This window comes from Balaenoptera acutorostrata, chromosome 18 (assembly GCF_949987535.1).
Source record: "Balaenoptera acutorostrata chromosome 18, mBalAcu1.1, whole genome shotgun sequence".
NCBI lineage: Eukaryota > Metazoa > Chordata > Mammalia > Artiodactyla > Balaenopteridae > Balaenoptera > Balaenoptera acutorostrata.
Window position 1 is genome coordinate 69,548,387 of NC_080081.1, and position 21,115 is coordinate 69,569,501.

General features: G+C 33.2%; 1 protein-coding gene across 6 annotated transcripts in view; it reads right to left on the reverse strand.

Moving 5' to 3' along the window:
* The window catches only part of NBEA (neurobeachin), a 631,767-nt gene that overhangs the window by 242,892 nt on the left and 367,760 nt on the right, over positions 1–21,115 (reverse strand). For all 6 annotated transcript variants that reach the window (XM_057532889.1, XM_057532888.1, XM_057532885.1 and 3 more), the window contains exon 38: positions 6,747–6,871. In XM_057532889.1, coding sequence (XP_057388872.1) covers positions 6,747–6,871 — 125 coding nt within the window. The remainder of the gene's footprint in view (positions 1–6,746; positions 6,872–21,115) is intronic.

Sequence of the window (21,115 nt, forward strand, 5' to 3'; positions counted from 1 at the left end):
ATAGTTCCAAGCAGCCTTTTCAGCTCATCTTTGTACACTATCTTGTGTTCCATCAAGCAGCAACATTTTCATTCCCTGGACACATCATGTTGTGTGGTCCCTTCCTCCATGTTACCACCACCTCACTTACTGTCTTGGGTAGATCTCCATTTATCCTTTCAAGTTTAGCTAAAATTTATTTCTTCAGTTAGCCAGCCCTCTTCACTGAGTTTGCATAGCATTTTTAATATACCTTGATGAAAATATCCATCATACTGTATTTTAATTATTTATAAATGTAATTCTATGTACACTTTATAAAAATTAGTCTAAAAATATAAGCAAGATTATGAGCAGTTCCATGCCACTGAGCAATAGATCTATTAATATAATTTTGTCAGCTCCTTATCTTTAGTGGCTTTTGATGCTCTAACTGTAAATAAAGTACAGACATAAAAAACATATTTCAGAATTTGAAAATACTGTCCTTATAGACCTATTCCATAGACTATCATACTTCAATGCTGTTATTGAAAAGGATGAATGAATGTGGTTAAAATACTGTGTATGTACCTTGAAATGAATGAATTATCAATTAAATAAAAGACAGCAACTAAGTACATAAAATTGTATTAATGTGGATGCTTTAAATGGAATAGGTGAAAGATATGATTCCTGTCCTCAAGTGGTTTTTCTTTTATCTCCAAATATAAAATACTTAAAATCAAAATACTTTCTGATAACTTTACAAGGTGACCTATTACCAAGTGCAAAATATTGAGGCCATTCAAAGAAGTAAGTTAGGGTCTTTTATGCCTCCATGTCTTGGAAATTTCTGTTATTAACTCTGTTCTTCCCTGCTCACCTGATAAATTCCTAATCTTCTCTCAAGTCAGTTCATAAGTAATTATTTCTGTGAAGCGGACTCCAACCCGATAGGTCCAGCGTTAAGTCACCTTTCCTGTGTTCCTCTATGAAGTAACACCTCCCTCTACGAGAACTGCTTATTTCTTTCCACTAGACCAGGATTTTTCAACCTTGGTACTACTGATGTTTTGGGCTGGATTTTGGTCGTCATTCTGGGGAGCTGCCCAGTGAATGGTCAGGTATTTTAGCAGAATTCTTGGTCTCTACCCTTTAGGTGCCAGTAGCACACGCTGACTTCCACACCTGTTGAGACGCACTGCACTAAACTATGTGCTGTGAGAAGGCAGAAACTGTTGCCTCAGCCTCTGCATTCAACATTTAGTGCATGCATGGCATGTAGAAGATATTCAATAAATGCTTTTAAATTAATGAGGCCACTTGATTCCTCTGAATCAGTTTAAAGCCTTCCATCTGAAGCTTCACATAAAAACAGGGGAGTTGTTAAAACCTTTGCTGATATGAAAATGCTGTTACACAAAAACTTTAAAATGTGTTTTATAAGCATATTTTATAAGTCAGCATTTATATAATCCATTTAAATTATTTTAAGAGACTATAAAACCATAGGGTGAAGGTAAGACTGTATTAAAATATGACACTGGCATCAAAAAGAGCTGAAAGATGACTCCATGTATGTCTTTCTCTCACTTGTAAAAAATTTACATCATTAACTTTTCAATAAATTATTTTAACAATAATCAGATCATCTATTTCATTCCAGATATGAAGATTTAATTAATAATACACCAACTAAAACGGACATATCAATGAACAATAAGAAGACGATTGCTAGAGACTACACGGTACAAACAACAGACCACTAGGTAAAAAAATCAAATCACCTTTTCCAACTATTATAAATGTAAACTCTTCAAAAAACTGAAGTCAGAAAAAATGAAGTCAGATAATTTGAAGCTCCTGTCTCAACAACTGTATATAGCTGCACTAGTATTTTTTATTCTCGGTGTTTTCTTATTTCTTGATGACTGCAAGTAGCACCTTACAGTAGCCATGCATACACCATCAAAACTAATTTAATTCCAGATTCATTACAGAGCTGCTTTTTATTCATCAAGGTCATATCTTGATGGTTTCACAAGCTTAGATAAATCGGGTGTTAAGCAGATACATCTCTGAGGAACCTAAGGATGTTCTCATTTGCAGTTCTCAGCATATCTTATTTATTGCCAAAGAAATGAATGATTAATTTTGTCATCTTTGCTCCATGTTTTTTTTTCCTCCGGCTAAAGCAGCCTGCCCTCCTCTGCGACGCCTGATCAGACCTATTTAGGATGATGGCTTTGATCGCAGACATGGAGCTTGAGATCTTAGGCTTTGATGAAACATTGCTCCACTATAATTTTATGGAAAGGAAACAGAGTCCTACATGGTAATTGACAATCAACAAAGACAACCAAACTTATTAAGATTTTAACTATTCTTTGACGGCATAATCTTTCAGCACCAGAAATGGACCAAAATTTGTCTAGTTTAGGTTTTATTTAAACATACAAACAATATACAAAACCCTCCTTTTTCAATCATTTCCTTATGAGCTAATTTGCCCTGAAGAAGAAAGCCCTGCAGATCAGAAGATGAATTTATAGTTTAAAATATTTTCCTTATATTCTTCCATTGCTATGGTCTGTAAAATTCCTGGTAATCAATTAAATTTGCACTTGTATGAGATTTTACTATCAGAAAACACCCAATAAACACATTCAATACATATGAAATTAGAGCATTAAACACCAGCAAAAAAATTACATGCCTCTAAGTTTTTATTAATCACATTCCAACACCAGAGGCTGAAAGTATATCAAATCACACCAAATCTTTTGCACATGACAACCTCATAAATTATTCAACTCATTAGTATTACTAAGAAGCATGAAAAACTCCATCAGTGTTAAGGATGTTTTCCAACTGAAAAAGGTCAACCAAAAGTTTTAATAATGAAATGGAAGTGAAAGCTTTTCAAAGTAAATATGAAATACAATAATTGTCCTTTTTGTCTCCTTGGAAATATATCCAATTCTGATTATTTGCTCATTTAAAAGAAAGTATTGTTAATATATTTGTTTTGTGGCTCCAAATAAATTGCCTAAATAGAATGTCATGAAATTTAAATTACAGCTAAATGTTTCTGCCCATCACGTGAAAGTTTAACTATAATTTAAGCTAAACTGTTTGAATTAAAGGAAAAGTCAAGTGATTCAAAACATTTTTGTTAAAACATTAAGTTTGCAAATTCAGTTCCACTTCTATTACAATATATTAATATAGGCTCACGTTCTTGAAACATAGTGTACTACAGGAACAGAGAGACATGACCAGTGATCAAATCTCAGGGACTGCATTGATGGCCATGTAAATATTCCCTATTTAAGTAATTTTAGGTTATTCCCTCAGCTTGTACAACTTGGTTAAAATTCTGAAAACTTTGATCACTGATTCAAATACTTCTAGCCATACTGAAAGTTCCATTCATAAAATATTCCTCTGTTCCTAAAACAATTTTGTTGCCACAATGTAGATGAATAGAAAAAAATTTTTGACCATAGATTACTGCAGAGTTTCTGTGCATTTAATGTTTAACTTTCAAGATAGAATTTGAAATACTTTAATTATTTAATAAAGAGGAAGGAATAAATTGAATTTCAATTTGTCCTAGAAACTCTCTCAAAATTAGTAGGTTTGTGCTATAAATATACCCTTTATCTATGCCTACACAAACCAAAACATTAAATCTTTCGGATGTTAGTCTATACACTGCCAGACTTTAAGGTACTTAAAACACATTTAAATGTTTAATGGCAGGCAGAGTGACCAGATGATGGGCTGAGTTCTGTTAGTTTTACATGAATGTTCTGGCAATATGTGCATATAAAAGCCTTTCTCTAAAATATACAAAATATGTTTTCAATTAAGTCTTTCAACATCTATTTTCATTGGATAAAGTGCTTTGTAATAATTACTGACATTTACTTCCTATTCTTCGGAAGAAATACTTTAAACATAGGTTAGAAGGCACATTAAGAGTTTGGAAGAAGATACAATATTATGTTTTTCTCTTGGCAGTTTGTAATTCCTCCTTCTACTTCTATGTACAGATCACTCCAGGGAGTACTTTCCACTCACCTCTTCACACCCTCCATATTTTACTCCCTACTCTCTACCCACTTCTAGAAGTTCACAAATGTGAAGCCAAAGAGGTGTGCTCTAGAATTGTTTTTGGAGGTAGAATTGTTTCTGTTCTCTTTTGTCTTCCACTACCCGACCTTAACCCCGAGAATGACCACGAAGTAAATCTGGCACGGGTACCATGTAGATGTCCTGAATATTTTATGGCATATGTGTGGTCTTTGTTCTAGATATGTATAAAATAAAAACATACCCTACTTTCCTTTTATCAAAGAACCCAACTCAGGAGGGATAACAGGTTCAGAATACTGCTGATGATCCACTATTTCAAATTCATAAACCACTACATATTTTAAAATACGTTCATACTACACACAGAGGATGTTTACTATCACCTACATCTTTCATCTGTTTCAAACTCAGAATATTATTTTTTAATTTAGGTTCATTAACAGTGGTTACTATGTTACTAAAACATGACATGACAGTCAGTCTTAAAAAAAGTCAATGTAAAAAATTTTTAAATTTGTTTCTTATAAGCTTTGACACTGGTTTAATAATAAAGACATTTTACAAATTGAACATATAAAATAAGGCATCCATTTTTATAGAGAACCAAAAGAAATATTTTTCTAACAGACCCTTTCTAAAAGCAACCTGTAGAACACTGAATGCAGTATAAAATGAATCCTATATAATTAAGGTATTGGCAACACAGTGTCACTAATAATATCACTCTAGCCTAACCCCTGTTACAAGTTGTCTTTAGATGTTTCTAATTTCAAATGAGATGAAGTCAAGATGAATTGATGAAAAAGCCTAAATGGTTGGGAACATGAAATGAAGTTTAAAAATTTTAAGTTCATATTATAAAGCATGCCACTTTAAGTAGATATTTCTAAGAATCTCTTCTGTAGAACATAAAGATAATAACTCATTTTAAGTTGGTGCTAAATCCTTAGGTGCTAGAATCCTTAGGTGATTTTTTTTGAGTTGATTAAAGAAATCCCCTACAGTACAAGTCAACTATAATTTTTTTAAAGCATATCCTTTCCTGTAGTTACTTTTACTGTATAAAGTTACTTTTTAACTTTATCTTAGGTATGTTTCATATGAAATCTTCACATACTTATTTGTGTTTCCAGTCTTAGTAATACCAATTCACAGACTAGTTACATAATAAATTTTAAAAGTTGTGCACATTTTCTTTCTATTGGGATTAAATATTTTCCCTGTTCAATCCATCAAGAACATGAATGGCAATGTGTTATATAGTACGGTAAATTTTAAAACATATGGCCCACTTATTACTCTCAAATAAAAAAAAATTAAAATAATAAAAACCCAAGTGATTGTGAGAACAAAAGTAGTCAATAACAAAAATATATGGACAGTGTTCAATAACGTTATTTTCTGAGTGTATATGGTTTATAAAATTATATGATCAATCAAACTTAAACTTTTTAGAGCATTTAAAAATAGGTGAACTGGGTTTCCCTGGTGGTGCGGTGGTTAAGAATCTGCCTGCCAATGCAGGGCACACGGGTTCAAGCCCTGGTCCGGGAATATCCCACATGCCGCAGAGCAACTAAGCCCGTGCGCCACAACTACTGAGCCTGTGCTCTAGAGCCTGCGAGCCACAACTCCTGAAGCCCGGACGCCTAGAGCCCGTGCTCTGCAGCAAGAGAAGCCACCGCAATGAGAAGCCCACCGCAATGAGAAGAGTAGCCCCCGCTCACCGCAACTAGAGGAAGCCTGCGTGCAGCAACAAAGACCCAACACAGCCAAAAATAAATAAATTAAATAAATTAATTTTAAAAAAAATAGGTGAACAGAGAGAATAGCCCTATGCATACTTCTTCGTGGACAGCAATCTAAAGTAGCAGCATTTTTATTTAATTACAAAAAATATTTAGATATTTACTATTTATTGTACATTTTATAAAGGACAACTTAGGGTGCAGTTCTACTGTAGTGTGACAGTGGATGATATCTTTAATGTTGGATGGTCTTTTTCAAACTTTATTTGCAATCCATTGGAGGGCTGGGAACCTAATGGGCATACTGAGGCATGATTTATATATTAAACTGAAAATAACAGAATAGAATAGGGTTAAAATAGAGAATGCCATATAATGAGATTATCAATAAGACATTTGTTTCAGTTAAATACACAAGTATGTGCATGTGTATATGTATATACATAACAGTACACATATTTGTCTATATATTTCATGTATATATTTATATTCACACAGTATACATATGTATATATACACACATCCACATACAAATTATACATAAAAATATATAAATCTGAATACACACTTACAGTAGTACATTTTGTTTTCCACTTTGGGTGAAAAAGTTTGAAAGATCAAAGTTTGAAAGACGCTGAAAAGGACAATGATTTTACTCTTGTCTTAGGCTCTATGAGAAGGATGCTGGGTAATAACCAACTATGTAGAGTCTTCTAATCTATTACAAAGAAGCTGAAGAGTCTAACATACATCAAGTGGGAGAAATATTGGGTTGATTAAGTATAACTTAAACGATGCTGAAGGATAAAGTAGAACATAACATTTTTGGCTTATAACATGGAGAATTTTAAATGTTAGCGAAAAAAAAGAATTATCAACCACAAAGAGTCACCTCACATCCAGGAGTATTTTTGTGTAAGAGGCGCTGGTACTCACCATACTCAATTGCAGCTTTGAGCAATGCTTCAGCATGAGTGGAGCCAAATGCGTTACGGACAAACCGTCTCCTTCGACGAAGATCATCTTCCCAGTAATCCAAACGCCAGAAATCGTGCAATTGGCTAAGAATGGGAAGATAAAAAACAATAATAACTATTAATAATGATGTATAACTGGAAATACATTTTTTCAAGTTATATAAATTCACAGACTGCTTACACAATAAATTTTAAAAGCTTTGCACATTTTCTTTTTATAAGGATGAAATATTTTCTCTATTCAATTCATCAAGAACATGAATGGCATTACATATTATGAACTATGGTAAATTTAACTCTTTTAAATTAATAACTAATACAATGAAATCTTTATTTCTTTGGTCTCATTGGAAAATTAAGATAACTTTTGAGATATTTATGTTTTACAACTGTGTTTATATACATATGTCTCCTCTACAAATGAACAAAACTTAAAATAGTAACATTCTCATATTTTAGACATTATAACATTCAGCTCTGCTTTCTTTACAATGTTCTTCCTTCTACTGAAAACATTAATCACTGGGAGTTTAGTAACAAATGCAGCATCAAATTACAAGTATTAATGGCACAGTTTGCATTCTTTTACACTGTTTTTAACAAGGCTTGTAAATCACAGGATAGACCTCACTACAAATAGTTCGCAATTTAATGACCATGGTTTCTTAGTACACTGAATTAAGAACTATAAAATATTGCCCACTTGGATTTGGTGGAAGAATGATTAAAATAATGTGCTGAAATATTCATTGAAATAATTCCCTACTGCCCACAGCAACATGAGAAAAGTGCAATTTTATCCATTATTAATAATACTGAATTAGAGCTGTAAAAAAATGCCAGTATGTGGTAATTGTCTTGGTAAATTATTATTCTAACGCTAACAGAGTCCTTGGATGATTTTACAGCTTTCAGTTAATATAAACCATTAACAGCCATGGCCATCATTGGTAACACTGTCTAAACTATGTTACACTTTAAACAATATTAAAAATCTACGAGATATTTCAGAAACTACTGAAATATGTTCGTTGTATACCAATGGAACATTTCATGGTATCATTTTTGTTTTCAATTTAATTTTAATAAACATTAGTGATAAATGCTACTGCTTGAGAAGTCTGTTTTTCTCTGTAAAGTATCTGGAATAATCTGCAATAATATACTCAAAAGATAATATTCTAATTTTCTTGAGCAGCACTATTCATAAAAACATATAAAATGCTTTCATAGAAGATTTGATTTCAGTTTTTATTTTGATATTTTACTGTAGAAGAACACTGTGTTTGATTAAGATGGAAACTATATATGTTGCTCATCATTATCTCTCTAGCACAACGTCTGGAACATACTATGATTCTAATAAATATTCAATGAATTAATTAAAACAATTTTTTTTACTTTGAAAATCTACAGAGAAGTATAGTCATTGAGAATAATTTACTTTTGAAAAAATTTTAGATTTTTATGGCTATTTAATTTTGTTTTCTATAACTTAATTGTAAAAGAACATATCAATATAAGGGATATACAAAAAGAACATTAAAATTATAATCATTTAAAGTATAATTTAATATACTTGTTTTTCTAAACATTATAATTATAATTTTATTTTTCTGTCAAAATAATGATTACCTGGTGATTAATTATTATGAGTAGTGCACCTGTCATTAATTTAAAATAGGATAATTTCTATCCCTACAAATACAGATTAATCCTAGTAGTTTAAAGAAGAAAATGCTAAAATCTTGCTATAATGATTTTCCTTAAAAGTATGTTAAAATTAAGTAACTGAATTCACTAGGAGAGACCTGAGATCTAATGTTTTCTCAAATTTCTGACCACAGACATACTTTCTTCTATTCCTCCCATTAAGAACAACTAAAAAAAAACGTATACGCTACATATAAAACAAACATAACAAAACTCTGAAATGTGGGGGGCAGACGGCAGACGGGCTAAGGGCCACAGGGCCCAAGGAACAACAAAGTGGTGAGTCCCTGGGTTATCTTTTTGGCTCATATACACTAGATTTGGAGGCAAAGAAGCTAGCAACCCAGATAGGCCAACGGGTACAGACAAAAAAAAAAAGCCCCAAGAAAAGCATGTTTCTCTAGCCAAAAGACCAGGAAAAGGGCATCCTAGGAAGACAGGAAACTTTTAGACAATTATTTGCTCCAGCCAAACACCACAGAAAAACTATGCCTCTCCTTCCCCCCACACACACGAGCAAAGGATGAGTGGGGAGCCTAGATCTGAAGCCTCATGATGGTGTAATGAGGTGCCCTAACATCCAAACTGGGGTGGTATCAGAGAAGGTCATATAGGGAGCCAGGACTTTCATCTCTGCTGGCTGATGACAAGGTATCCCACCCTCAGGGAGTCACTGGAGACCATATGGAGAGCCTGGATTCCCACACCCTGTGGTCAGTAATGAGGCATCCTTCTCTCTTCCCACTGGGGTGGGTCGGGAGGAGACACAGTAGAGAGTCAGGACTTTTACTACTAACCAACAGCAATAAGGCCACCCCCATCAGTGGATACCACGTGCAGAGCTGGAACTCCCACCCCTGCCAAGCCATCATGAGGAGACACCCACTCCCTGGATGTCAGCGGAAGGGAAGTGGGGAACCTAGATTTCTATCTCCACCAGGCAGTGAAGAGGCAGTGCGCCCCACTTGTCCTGGTGGAGTAATGTCAGAGAAAAGCCAACTAAAATAGAAGATTTAAATGAGATAAAAATATCTCAGAAAATTAAAAAAAAAAAAATCCAGGTTTCGATCTCAAAATTACTTGTCATACCAGGAACCATGACAGCATATTTCACATTCAAAGCTATGGTGGCCAGAGGAAGTGTAAAAGTTTTGTTATGTGCTAAAAGAACTGTCAACCCAGAATCCTATAACGAGTGAAAATATCCTTTAGGAATAAAGGAGAAATGAAAATATTTTCAGATGATGAAAAAGATTTGTCAGCCTCAGAGCTAGTCTAAAAAAATGGCTAATAGCAATCATGTAAACATAAGGGAAGCAATAAAAGAGGGAACGTTGGAACATCAGGAAGGAAGAAAGGACATAAGCAAAGTATAAGTAAATATAATAGGATTTCCTTTTCCTCTTGAGTTTTGTTAATTATGTTTTGCTGTTGAAGCAAAAATTATAACACTGTCTGATGTGGTTCTAATTGTGGGTAGAGGTAATAGTCAAGACAAATATAAATGAGGGAGGGTAAAGGAATGTAAAGGAGGTAAAGTTTCTATACTTCACTTGGGCTGGTAAAATGACACCACCAGTAGACTGTGATGAGCTACGTAGATATGATGTAATAATTAGAGCAACCACTGAAAAAGCTATACAAAGACATGTGCAAAAAATCACTATAGCTAATTAACTAACAGAGAAATTTGATACATTTACAACTGTATCAAAAAGAATATACCTAGGAGTAAAGAGGCGAAAGCCCTGTACAATGAAAACTAAGACACTGAAGAAAGAAATTGAAGAAGACATAAAAAAGTGGAAATATAGTCCTTGCTCATGGATTGAAAGAATTGATATTGTTAAAATGTACATGCTACCCAAAGCAGTCTACAGATTCAATACAATCTCCATCAAAATTCCAATGGCATTTTTCACAGAACTAGAACGAAGAATCCTAAACTTTGCAGGGAACCACGAAAGGCCCAAAGAGACAGAGCAATTTTGGGAGAGAAGGGCAAAGCTGTGGCATCACGCTCCCTGATTTCAAACTATATTACACGGCTGTAGTTATCAAGACAGTATGATATTGACATAAAAACAGACACACAGCTTAATGAAACAGACTAGAGGGCCCAGAAATAAACCCACATATTTATGATATTTATGGCATATACAATGGGGAAAGGAGAGTCTCTTCAAAAAATGGTGTTGGGGAAACTGAACAGTCACATGCAAAAGAATAAAACTAGATCAGTCTTACACCGTACATGGAAACTCAACTAAAGATGGGTCAAAGACTTTGAAACATGAGACCTGAAACCACAAAACTCTTAGAAGGAAACACAGGCAGTAAGCTCCTTGACATTTGTCTTGGCAATGATTTTTTTGGATTTGACACCAAAAGCAAAGGCAACAAAAATAAAATAAACAAGTGGGACTATATAAAACTAAAAAGCTTCTGCAGAGAAAAAAATCAGTAAAATGAAAAGACAACCTACCAAATGAGAAAAAAATATTAGCAAACAATATATCTGATAAACAATATAATATCCAAAATGTATAAAGAACTCATAAAACTCAAAAACAACAACAAAAACACCAAACAACCTGATGAAAAAGTGGGCAGAGGATCTGAATAGACCACAACAATGAATAATTTTCATCTGTAGTTTCTAAAATCTAAAATCCATTATCCTCTCTCTTTTTTTTTTTTTTTTGTTTTGAGGGAAGCAAGGATTGGGAAAATTTAGATATCTGTTCTCTGATTTGTTCTTCTAGTATTTCCCCCATTTTCTTTGCGGAAATTAACCTAATATTACTGAGAGTTCAGTCTTTGATAATATTTGGGGTTTTCAATATTTGAACAGACATAAACTCTTAAAAAAAAAACTTTGTTTCTTTCAAACCATGCTTGTTTTTCTATTTATAGTTTAAAGATAGTGGAACTGAGTATAGATAAAATAATGATAGGTACTGAGAGTTGTGCTTTCAACTCTCAATAACATTAAACAGTATCATTCATTAAAATGGATACTCACTTATTTCCTTCTCTCCTTCCTTCAATGTTTCCATACAAAAAGATATTTGCTGAGTACTTATCCTGTGTTAGGCAATGCTCTTGGGGCTGAAGATATAACAGCATAATATGTATAATAAGATATATTCCTTTCCTTTTATTCTCACTCACACGTTCTTCACTCTGCCTTCCCACTGAAATTTAATATATATTGTTGACCCTTTAACTAAATCGCTCCTCTACCACTCCACCTATTTAATATTTCAACATAATAAGATACACTTTGCCATATTCTTTTGTAATATGTGAGGCATTCCAGGAGAAAAGATAAAAATAGAGACTACTCTAATAAGTTTTAACTCTAGATGTGATTGTTATTAATAATTTGTAAGCACAATCAAAAATTTTTACTCTGTGATATGCCTATTTCGGTCAGTATATTTTGAGTACTCTGAGAGGTTCTTTTAATACCTTAAGTTAGGTTGACAAGCACTTCTCTTCTTGAAGGAGGGCTAACTTAGATTTCCTGCACTTGGAGAGCATCCAGGTGGACACATACAGAAGCCACTGTGTCATCATCCCCATGGTGGTGCAGGTAGTCATGCTGCACTGAAATTCTGCTTGGATTTGCAAGTTTTTAGCAGTGATAATCTCATAAGTGGTACCTCTAATGATGTCACCTGGGAGGATGAATGTGATATCATATGTGTTATTTCCCACTATTTATTTATTTTGGTCCTTACAGCTATGTTTTTGCCTTTCATGACTGAATTACAGAAACACTGAGTATCATATATACGTTTTGTTCAGGAGTGTGATTTTACAAGTATAGTACATAATTGCTGGAAAAGAGGAGGTAAAGAGCCAGTAACTAATGAAGGGAAGATTCCCAGTTAGGTTGTATTATGATAATTAATGTTACTATTGATGTAATGGTGTTCATTAATTAGAATTTGGTGTTATTTTAGCATAAATAGGGTTCAGGAAATCATGATTTTCCTCCATGAAATTTTTGATAGTTACATTTTAGACTTACGAGAATGCACTTAATTTTCTTAAAAGGGATCCCTCCTCCCTTCCCAGGAATCAATCACCTTCATAAGCTGGAGGGAAAACTGAATTTACCTGGTAAAGCATAACTGAACTGTTAATTGGTTACTTGATATTTGATAACAAAAACTATCCAGTGGAATAGAGAAAAGAGTGAAAGGAACAAAGGAATATCTTGCTAAACATACACACAAAATTCAGTAAGAACTCGAATCTCTGCTTGGCTAAAGAACTGGTGGTGATCACTGAGGTCAAGACTTCTGTGCATGACTTCTAATCCTACCAAGAACGACCAAAAACACAAATGCTAAATGAGAGACTAATAGTTAAAAATTGTTATCCTCTCCTCTTCTGGACACTGTAGATTACACTCCTCCATCTGTTTTGAAATAAGGCATGCCCATGTGACTTTCCTCAGCTAATAAAATGTGAAAGGTGAGTCACTTCCAGACAAAAGTTTTAAGAGCCAATGAAAATTTGCCATGTTCCCTTCGCTCCACTGTAGGAATGAAGAAAATAAGCACTGACGTGGAGTCCCCATCATTTTGCGTCTCTGAGTGACTTCGAGGAGCAGAGCTTCCCCGTGGTTCCACGCGGAACATGTAGTATGAGTGAGAAATAAACTTTTCTTGTGTTGAACTTCTGAGATTTGAAGGTCCCATGTCACTGTAGTAAATCTAACCCCAGAATTGAGTAAGTTCCTAGAATAATAATACTTACAGAAGGACCAATATTTACTGAGAGATTATTGTATTCCAGGTACTTTTCTAAGCATTGCACATGTATTAAGTCGTTTACTCTTCATAAACTCCCTTTAAGGTAAGTGAACTCATTTTACAAATTAAGAAATGGAGACACAGGAAGGCTAAGTGATGTGCCCAAGATTAAGCAACCAGTAGGTGGCAGAAGAAGTATCTGTCCTCAGGCTGGCTGACTTTCTAGCTCACGCCACACTGCATCTAACTGTAAAGAGAGCAACCAAGGAAACAAAATATCTTGAGGATATTACACTTAAAGCACCAGCACAGCTGTTTCCCGCTTCTTTATAACCAGAACTAATTATTCTGAATGAAAAATGATACTTGTGAAGTAGGTAGAATGCTCTGTGTATATTGCATATGTTCATTCCTTTAGTCAACAAATATTTATTGAACACCTAAGAGCCAGGGATAGGCTAAGTACTAGACATCCATAGATGAATAAACTGACTTGATTCGTGCTTTTGTGCAGCTTTCAGTCTATTTCATAATTTAAATAAATAAACTTATAGTTAATTTTTTGTAAGTGTTAAGAAGGAAACAGATGAGATACTCTCTTTAATAAAAATGGGGAACCAACTTACTGCATAAGTGAATGTACAAGTAAACAAGTGTGAGTATGCTAATGAAACATGATTACAAAGTATGTTGGCAAAACAAACTCTGTATTTATTGGCACTCTTAGTTCTTCATAAGAAAAATCATCAGCCTTTTATTAGCATGTCTTGTGGGCTATTTAGTCAATTCCTAGTAACATATATTACCTCAATGCTGTAAGTGTGTGTGTGTGTATGTACACGCACTCTCATCTAAAGGATATATCTACACATATACATTTGACATATGTCTTAAGCCATTAATACTGTTCTGACTCTCTTATGTATTACTAAGCACTTCTTCCAGTCTCCTTTCTCTGACACACTTACATCCTTTCTGACCTAAGGTCGTGTATTATATCTGATAATTTAATTACAAATTGATTGTGAAGCTCCTGAGAAATGCATTCTTCCTGTCTTTGAAAAGTGTACTCTCACATCCTGACACTGTAAAGTCATAGTTCACAAAGCCAAATCCTAGTCCTCAGTCCAGTCTTTCCAAGTCAGGCTAGTTTGTTCTCTCTCCCTGTATTACTGAACCTGGAAGGAAAGATAGGATTCCAAACACACCACTGGGGATGCGTTACAGCTGTCTGTCTATATCATTTGTTCCCATGCATATCAGTGGGGAGTAGTTACTGTGAATGATGATTCTTGAGAAACTTTATGAAACATTTTGGATTCACAGAGAGGGAGATAGTGATTGATGAACGTATGTGAATTAAACTAGGTTTCCAATGAACTATAATGAAGCTTTAGATGAAAAAATAGTGAATATTATTAAAGTGTGTGTTAGATTGCACAAGCCATACTTAACAGTGAGAAAAGTTTTGTTAGCAGCCAAATCAAACATCTTAAAGGCATGAAAAAGAAAGTGGGTAGGAAAGTAAACTTTTGTCTAAAATTTTGTTTCCATTACAGGTTTCTTATTTTGACCCAAGTTGTGATCTAACTTTCTGCTAATGTTTCTGTTCTCTCTGGATGGTCCCATGTGTAGCTTATGCTACCTTCTCCCTTCCTTTCCCCTTGTATTGTTTACTGCAGCAGCAATCCATTGCAGTTCTTTGCATCACATTTGCTCCTAATTTCCTTTTTTATCAAAAAAAGGGAAAAGGTAATATCATTTGGTTAAAGTATAATAGTATAACCTTAGTCACACTGCATGAAGAGTAAAGCCTTGCAGAATAAAATATACTACACAGGAAGATTCTTAGTTTACTTAAGGTGACCTTTGAAAAGCCATGTTGATGTTGTCCAGTAATTTTAAAGAGATATATATTTATACTGTAAGTTTGAAGGCAGACAAATGCCTATTTGATAAAGGGCAGAGCAAATCATTCAAGAAAAAAATCATTGCGTCCTTAAAATAATCATATCTGAGGGCTTATATTTCTTTTTTATTTATTGTTGCAGAATGAAAACTCTCTTAATAGAGTACTGGATGTTTTGTTTCATTCTTTAATTTTCTTTTTCTTTTCTTCTCTTTTCTCACAGAAAGCAGTTTTCTGGGGACCAAAAATATTTAGGTGACTCCTTTTGCTTTTTGGGTGCACCACCACTCCCTATAAGCCTGGTTTTCTGGTATTGTAAGGACTACAGTGGTTTTATAGTATTTAAGGGATAGTTTTCCATGTGAAAATGATAGATGAGAAAAATAATCTCCTAAGCATCTGGTTAGGTTCTATACGCTACTGCAAGACACCAGAGCAGCTATTGTGTGTTGTGCAGGAAACTGGGCTCAATTCTTACAAAATACTTATTTACCATGTTTGTAAATTCTGAATCTCTGCTAAAGGAGGAGGAACAAATTTAGGAGTTGAGTATCCAGACAGAGCAGTAGAGTTGGTTCTTGAACTTTCCTTAATCTAGAGTTGAAGAGGAGGAGCCTCCCAACAAGAATTCCACTAACTCCTTTCTTGTAACAGTTACATTTACTAATGAGGTTGCCTGGTGGGATCAGAAAAGGTTTGGTTCCAAAAAATGGAAAGATTTTAATGATAAAACAGTTTACCAGACATCTTCATTTTTATAACTTTCACTTCTTAAACTCTTTTACTTTATTAACATTTGAAAAAAAGTAGTGGCTCCAACATCATGAACAATTAAATAAGGAGGCAGGGCTGGAAAGTAGAGAAGAGAAATAGTTTCCAAGAAGAAAAAAAAAAAAAAAGAACTTTATTCAATGAGCTCTCTATGACCCACCAGATTAGCAAATGTTGAATTGCATTTTCACTCTTTGTCTTTGCATCTTTAACCAACTACTCTTCTGGCTCAGGCTTTATTTATTTATTTACTTTTGGGCAGCAACATACAAAGCTTTTTAGTGAATAGCTACACTCTTTTTTAAACTTTTTCCTTTCCAGTAGAGCTAGTCTCAATTTAAGCAGTCTTAGGGCAGCAATAATTACTTTTATCTTAATTAGGAAAATTGTAAAATTCCTTGTGAAACACTTAATTCTATACAGCAATTCTATCCCACTTGACGAAAGTAGATATTCTTTCATCCTAATAATTACTGCTGTGGTGAATAGGCTTAATTATTTTTAGAAATTATAATTAAAAATTCTTCCCCATAAGACTTCAGAAATTGATCACTATAAGAAATCACAGGAAAGGATTTGCTTAACTTTGAGGAATATCCTTATGCTACAGAGTACAATTTTCAATTATCTTTAAAATTATATCTATTACTGCAAAGTAAATGTTTTTTAAATAGCATAAAATATTCCATATAAAATGTATCTTATTAGTTATATAACATTTATTGATACATGCCTGCCTGGTATTATTTAAAATTAAGTTTATGATTTTCACTGTTGCCTTCTCTAAACCTCAGTTACTTCATTTACAAAATGGGGATAAATAAAACCTACTTTATAGAATTGTTGTAAGGAATGTATTTAGAGTGTTCAGCCCAATGCATGGTACACAGAAGTCAGCAGCAGCAGCAGGAGGCAGCATAGTTAGAAAAAGGTTCAAATCCCAGCCCTGACACTCACTATGTAAATGACAACCTGTCTATGAGTATTAGTTTTTTTATCCACACAGGAGTAGTAGTTCTCATTAATGCTCTTCGTTCAGTGCTTGCTACAAGTCCACCAATAAATGGTAGTTATATCAGCTGTTATACAAATTTAAGTATATACAGTTTTGTATTTCTATAAAACTAAAACAAGAAGTTTTCCAGAAATTCAGATATATTTTTGAAAGGTCTAACATTTTTTAATGCAACACTTAACTGCAGTGACAGATACGCAGAAGTAAATCTTTTAGCCTGCTCTGCAGGGTCCGTGGAGTGCCCCTCTTTCCAGTATCATCACCCTTATTGCATTATTTAGAACCTCTAATCCTCTCAGATTGTCCCCCAAACTTGTGCTGTTCATTCCTAGTTATGTGCTATTCCTCTCATTAAAATGTTTATGCTTATCCAATTAGCAATTAATTGTGTATTACTCTGCGCTGTTTCTATGTTTGTTCTGTATCACACGCCAGTCTTCCCTCTAAAACATCCTTGCTTATAAATTTGGCAATTAAACATTTGTTTATATTCTGGTAGATCTCAACTGTTCATTTAATCATGCATTTACACTTTGACTCTCTTACTAGATTATAAACTAGTGATCAGGGTATTTGTCTTACGCAGCTTTGCAACTCCACAGTACTTAGAACAGTTTGCAAACAGGTATGCAATAATATTTGTTAATTTAATTGCTCTCTCATGGTGTTTTCATGTAATAAAATTAGATTTAACTTTTAAAACAAAACTATGACAGAGACAAGTCTTGAAAGGCAGAGCAAGGCTACTAATTACTAAACATGCTAATGAATTTTAACAAAACCATATATGGCCTTTTCAGCTTTTACACTAATACACACTAAGTGGGGTGGAAGTAGTTATCAAACTACTGACAATGGAACTAAAAGTATCACTTTCTTAGTAGCTTATCATGCCTTTGTAGAAGGAATGATTTGCCAGTATCATATTTAACCCAAATAGGAAAATACAACAGCAAATTAGGAACATGGAGACAATTTCATGAGCCTTTGTGAAGTTTGCTTTAGGCTACACGATCATTTCAGTGATCAAATGCAAGCTGGTCCATTTGTATTTGATTCTTTCTGTTATTTGTGAGGCATGCCAAAGAAAAATGTTTCTGTCCAAAACAAGTTATCTAACACATTTATTTATTTATTTATTTATTTATTTTTTAAGAGAAGAATTATTTATTAAAAATGTCATTGAGATAACTTGAGTATCAGTATAATGTAGCGGTTAAAAGCACAGGCTCTGGAGTCAGACTGTGCTGCTTAATACCCAGGTTTTGCCAGGTATACTACCTGTGTGATACTACCTGAATTACTTAACCACACAAAGCCTGAGTTTCCTTATCTATGAAATTGGGATACTACAAATACCTAACCCATAGAAGGTAGTTGTAAGGATTAAATAAATTTACATATGTAAACTGGGTCTATGATAGCACCTGTCATATAGTGAATGCTCAATAAATGTTAGCTATTATTATTGTAAACGAGTTAAAGTTTATGAGATTAATATGTTAAGTATAAATCATTGAAACATGGAAAAACACAAAGAAAGTATAATTTCCAAACTACTGAATGGAGTATAATTATTTAAGCTTAAAATGATGGAATTCACAAAAGAAAATCGTTAGATCTGACTGCATAAAAATTAAGTTTTCCATACATCACAGGTGTATAACTAAAATTAAAAGGAAACCATAGAACATGAAAAATATTTGCAGCAAATGGTGACAGCAAAGGGCTAGTTTATTATTAGTTAAAATATTCATATGGATCTGTTATTGCATTCAAAGGAAAAAATTTTTATATTCTCCTACATTAATGAGCAAAGAATATAAACCAAAATTTCTCAAGAAAAAACAAGTAAATATTTGAGAAAATGTTGGTTTTCACCAATAAAGAAAAGTACAAATTAATAAAAGGAAAATTTTTATGCTACTAAATTAGCAAATATATTTAAATACTGTACTACCTAGTGATTGTGAGTATGCAGTGAATCTAGTATTTTAATATATTGCTGATGGCAGTATAAATTGATAATATCCTTTCATAGAAAGTATAAAAATGTGCTTGCAGTCAACAGTTCAGTATTTCCCATTCCAAAAATATGTTCAAAGAAAAGAATTCATAATGTAGAAAAATCTCTATGCACAAAATTTTCATAATGATATTTGTGACATTGAAAAACGACTAAGAACTGGTTTTAAACAGTGAGTAAGTTGTATGTTGGTGAAATAATATGTAGTGATTAAAAATGATGGTTATAAAAAAAGTGATGGTTATAAAATTCAAAAGATATTTTTTAAGTTGTGATAGAATACAGAAGGTGTTAAACTCAAAGAATTTGTAAATCAAGGTAAGAACAAACAACTGAAAAAGACAAAGGACATAAAAAAGAACTGCAAATGGTCAATTATCAATGAAAAGATGCTGAGCCTCATTAGTCATTAAAGAAATATGAACTAGAATAAATTATTTTTCACCAACAATGATAATACCCATTTTTGGCAAAGGCATGAATAAATATACATTCTCATACACTGTTGATGGGAGAGAAAGTTGATATTACCATAGCCTCCAAGCTGATATTCTTGCCTTCATTCCCTCTAGTTCACTTTCAGTCTGTTTTCTACACTGCTTCACTCAGTGATTCAGTGAGTGATTTTTCTAATTAATAGATTTTATTTTTTAGAACAGTTTTAGATTCACAGAAAATATTTTAAATTAATTGAAAAAGTATGCTTACTTGTTTCACAATTAACTTTCTATTTACAAAAGCTCTTAACTCTGTTGACACTCAATTTTGTCCATTCAGAAAACAACCAAATCCTACACCCCCTCTACTTTTTTTTCCCAATAAATATCAGTCAAAAATATAAAACCGTTTTTCAAAGTAAATTTCCTTCCCTGATTTATATTTGTTACACTAACAGACAAGAAAGGAAAACACCCACTACTTGAGCATGAATACAGCAAACCTTTCATGATGTATTTACCCCTAATTCTCATTAATGTACATAAATATTTTAAAAACCTGTACTCACAACAGAGGAATAATTCTGTCATTATTTTAAAACTGGTATTTAAAAATAACATTTAATTTTGAATTCATTTTTAGTGTTCAGGTATAAAGTGTTTTTCCAAAGGGTAGCATAACACATGTGCTTATATAATTTAAGTATATTTAAATATTCACCTCAATATTCATGCCTCATTTATTAGAATTACATTTAAATTAAGTTTTCTATTAAAATGTAATATTTAAAATTTTTTCTTATTCACTTTTTGAGAGGCTTTAAACTATTTTCCCAATTTAGATAAGTTTCTTGCATAAACTTTTACTTTTATTTTGACTCAACTTTCAAAATTTAAATAGTTCATGTAAATTTGATACTAATTAGGACATACCAATAAAAGATTTGTTCTGCAGGTATACACATCCTTTTATTACAGATGGACAGTTGTTACTCAGTATTTAATCAATTTCATATTTCCTCTTTTACATAAAGACAGCTTATATGCTTAAAACAATGACATAAAGACATGACTAGAAAACTCAGCACACAGCTCAAAATTCACCAATCCATATATATTGATTTGACCTTCAATGGAAGTTTTTTTGAATCTAAATATAAATAATGAGGATAAAGTGATATACAGTTTAGCTGATAATAAATGACCTCTGTCTTCCCAAAAACCATATTCTTTCTAAAGCAATAGACAGATATGATTGATTAATGAACTATTTAAAGATGGCAATAACCCTTTGCAAAATACCAAAAAACTTTTCCCTTACAATTGCCTCAAGACAGAGGTAAAGACTATTAAAAAATGTTTTAGAATACTGTCCCATATAGAAAAACTCAATTAACAAAGCCCCTAAACAGGGCTCTAGTGAAGAGTTTCCTATGCAAGTGGAAATCTGCATTAAACAAAACTGTTTAATTTTCTTTAATTCAACATCCCAACTCAACATCCCAAACTCATTTGACCATGTAATACTTTACTCAAGTAACACTTATTGACAGCCCTTGGATCATACTTCGGAATATGCTGTCAGGGATGTGGTGATTTTTTCATTTAAAACTATTAGGTAGGACTTCCCTGGTGGCACAGTGGTTAAGAATCTGCCTGCCAACACAGGGGACATGGGTTCAATCCCT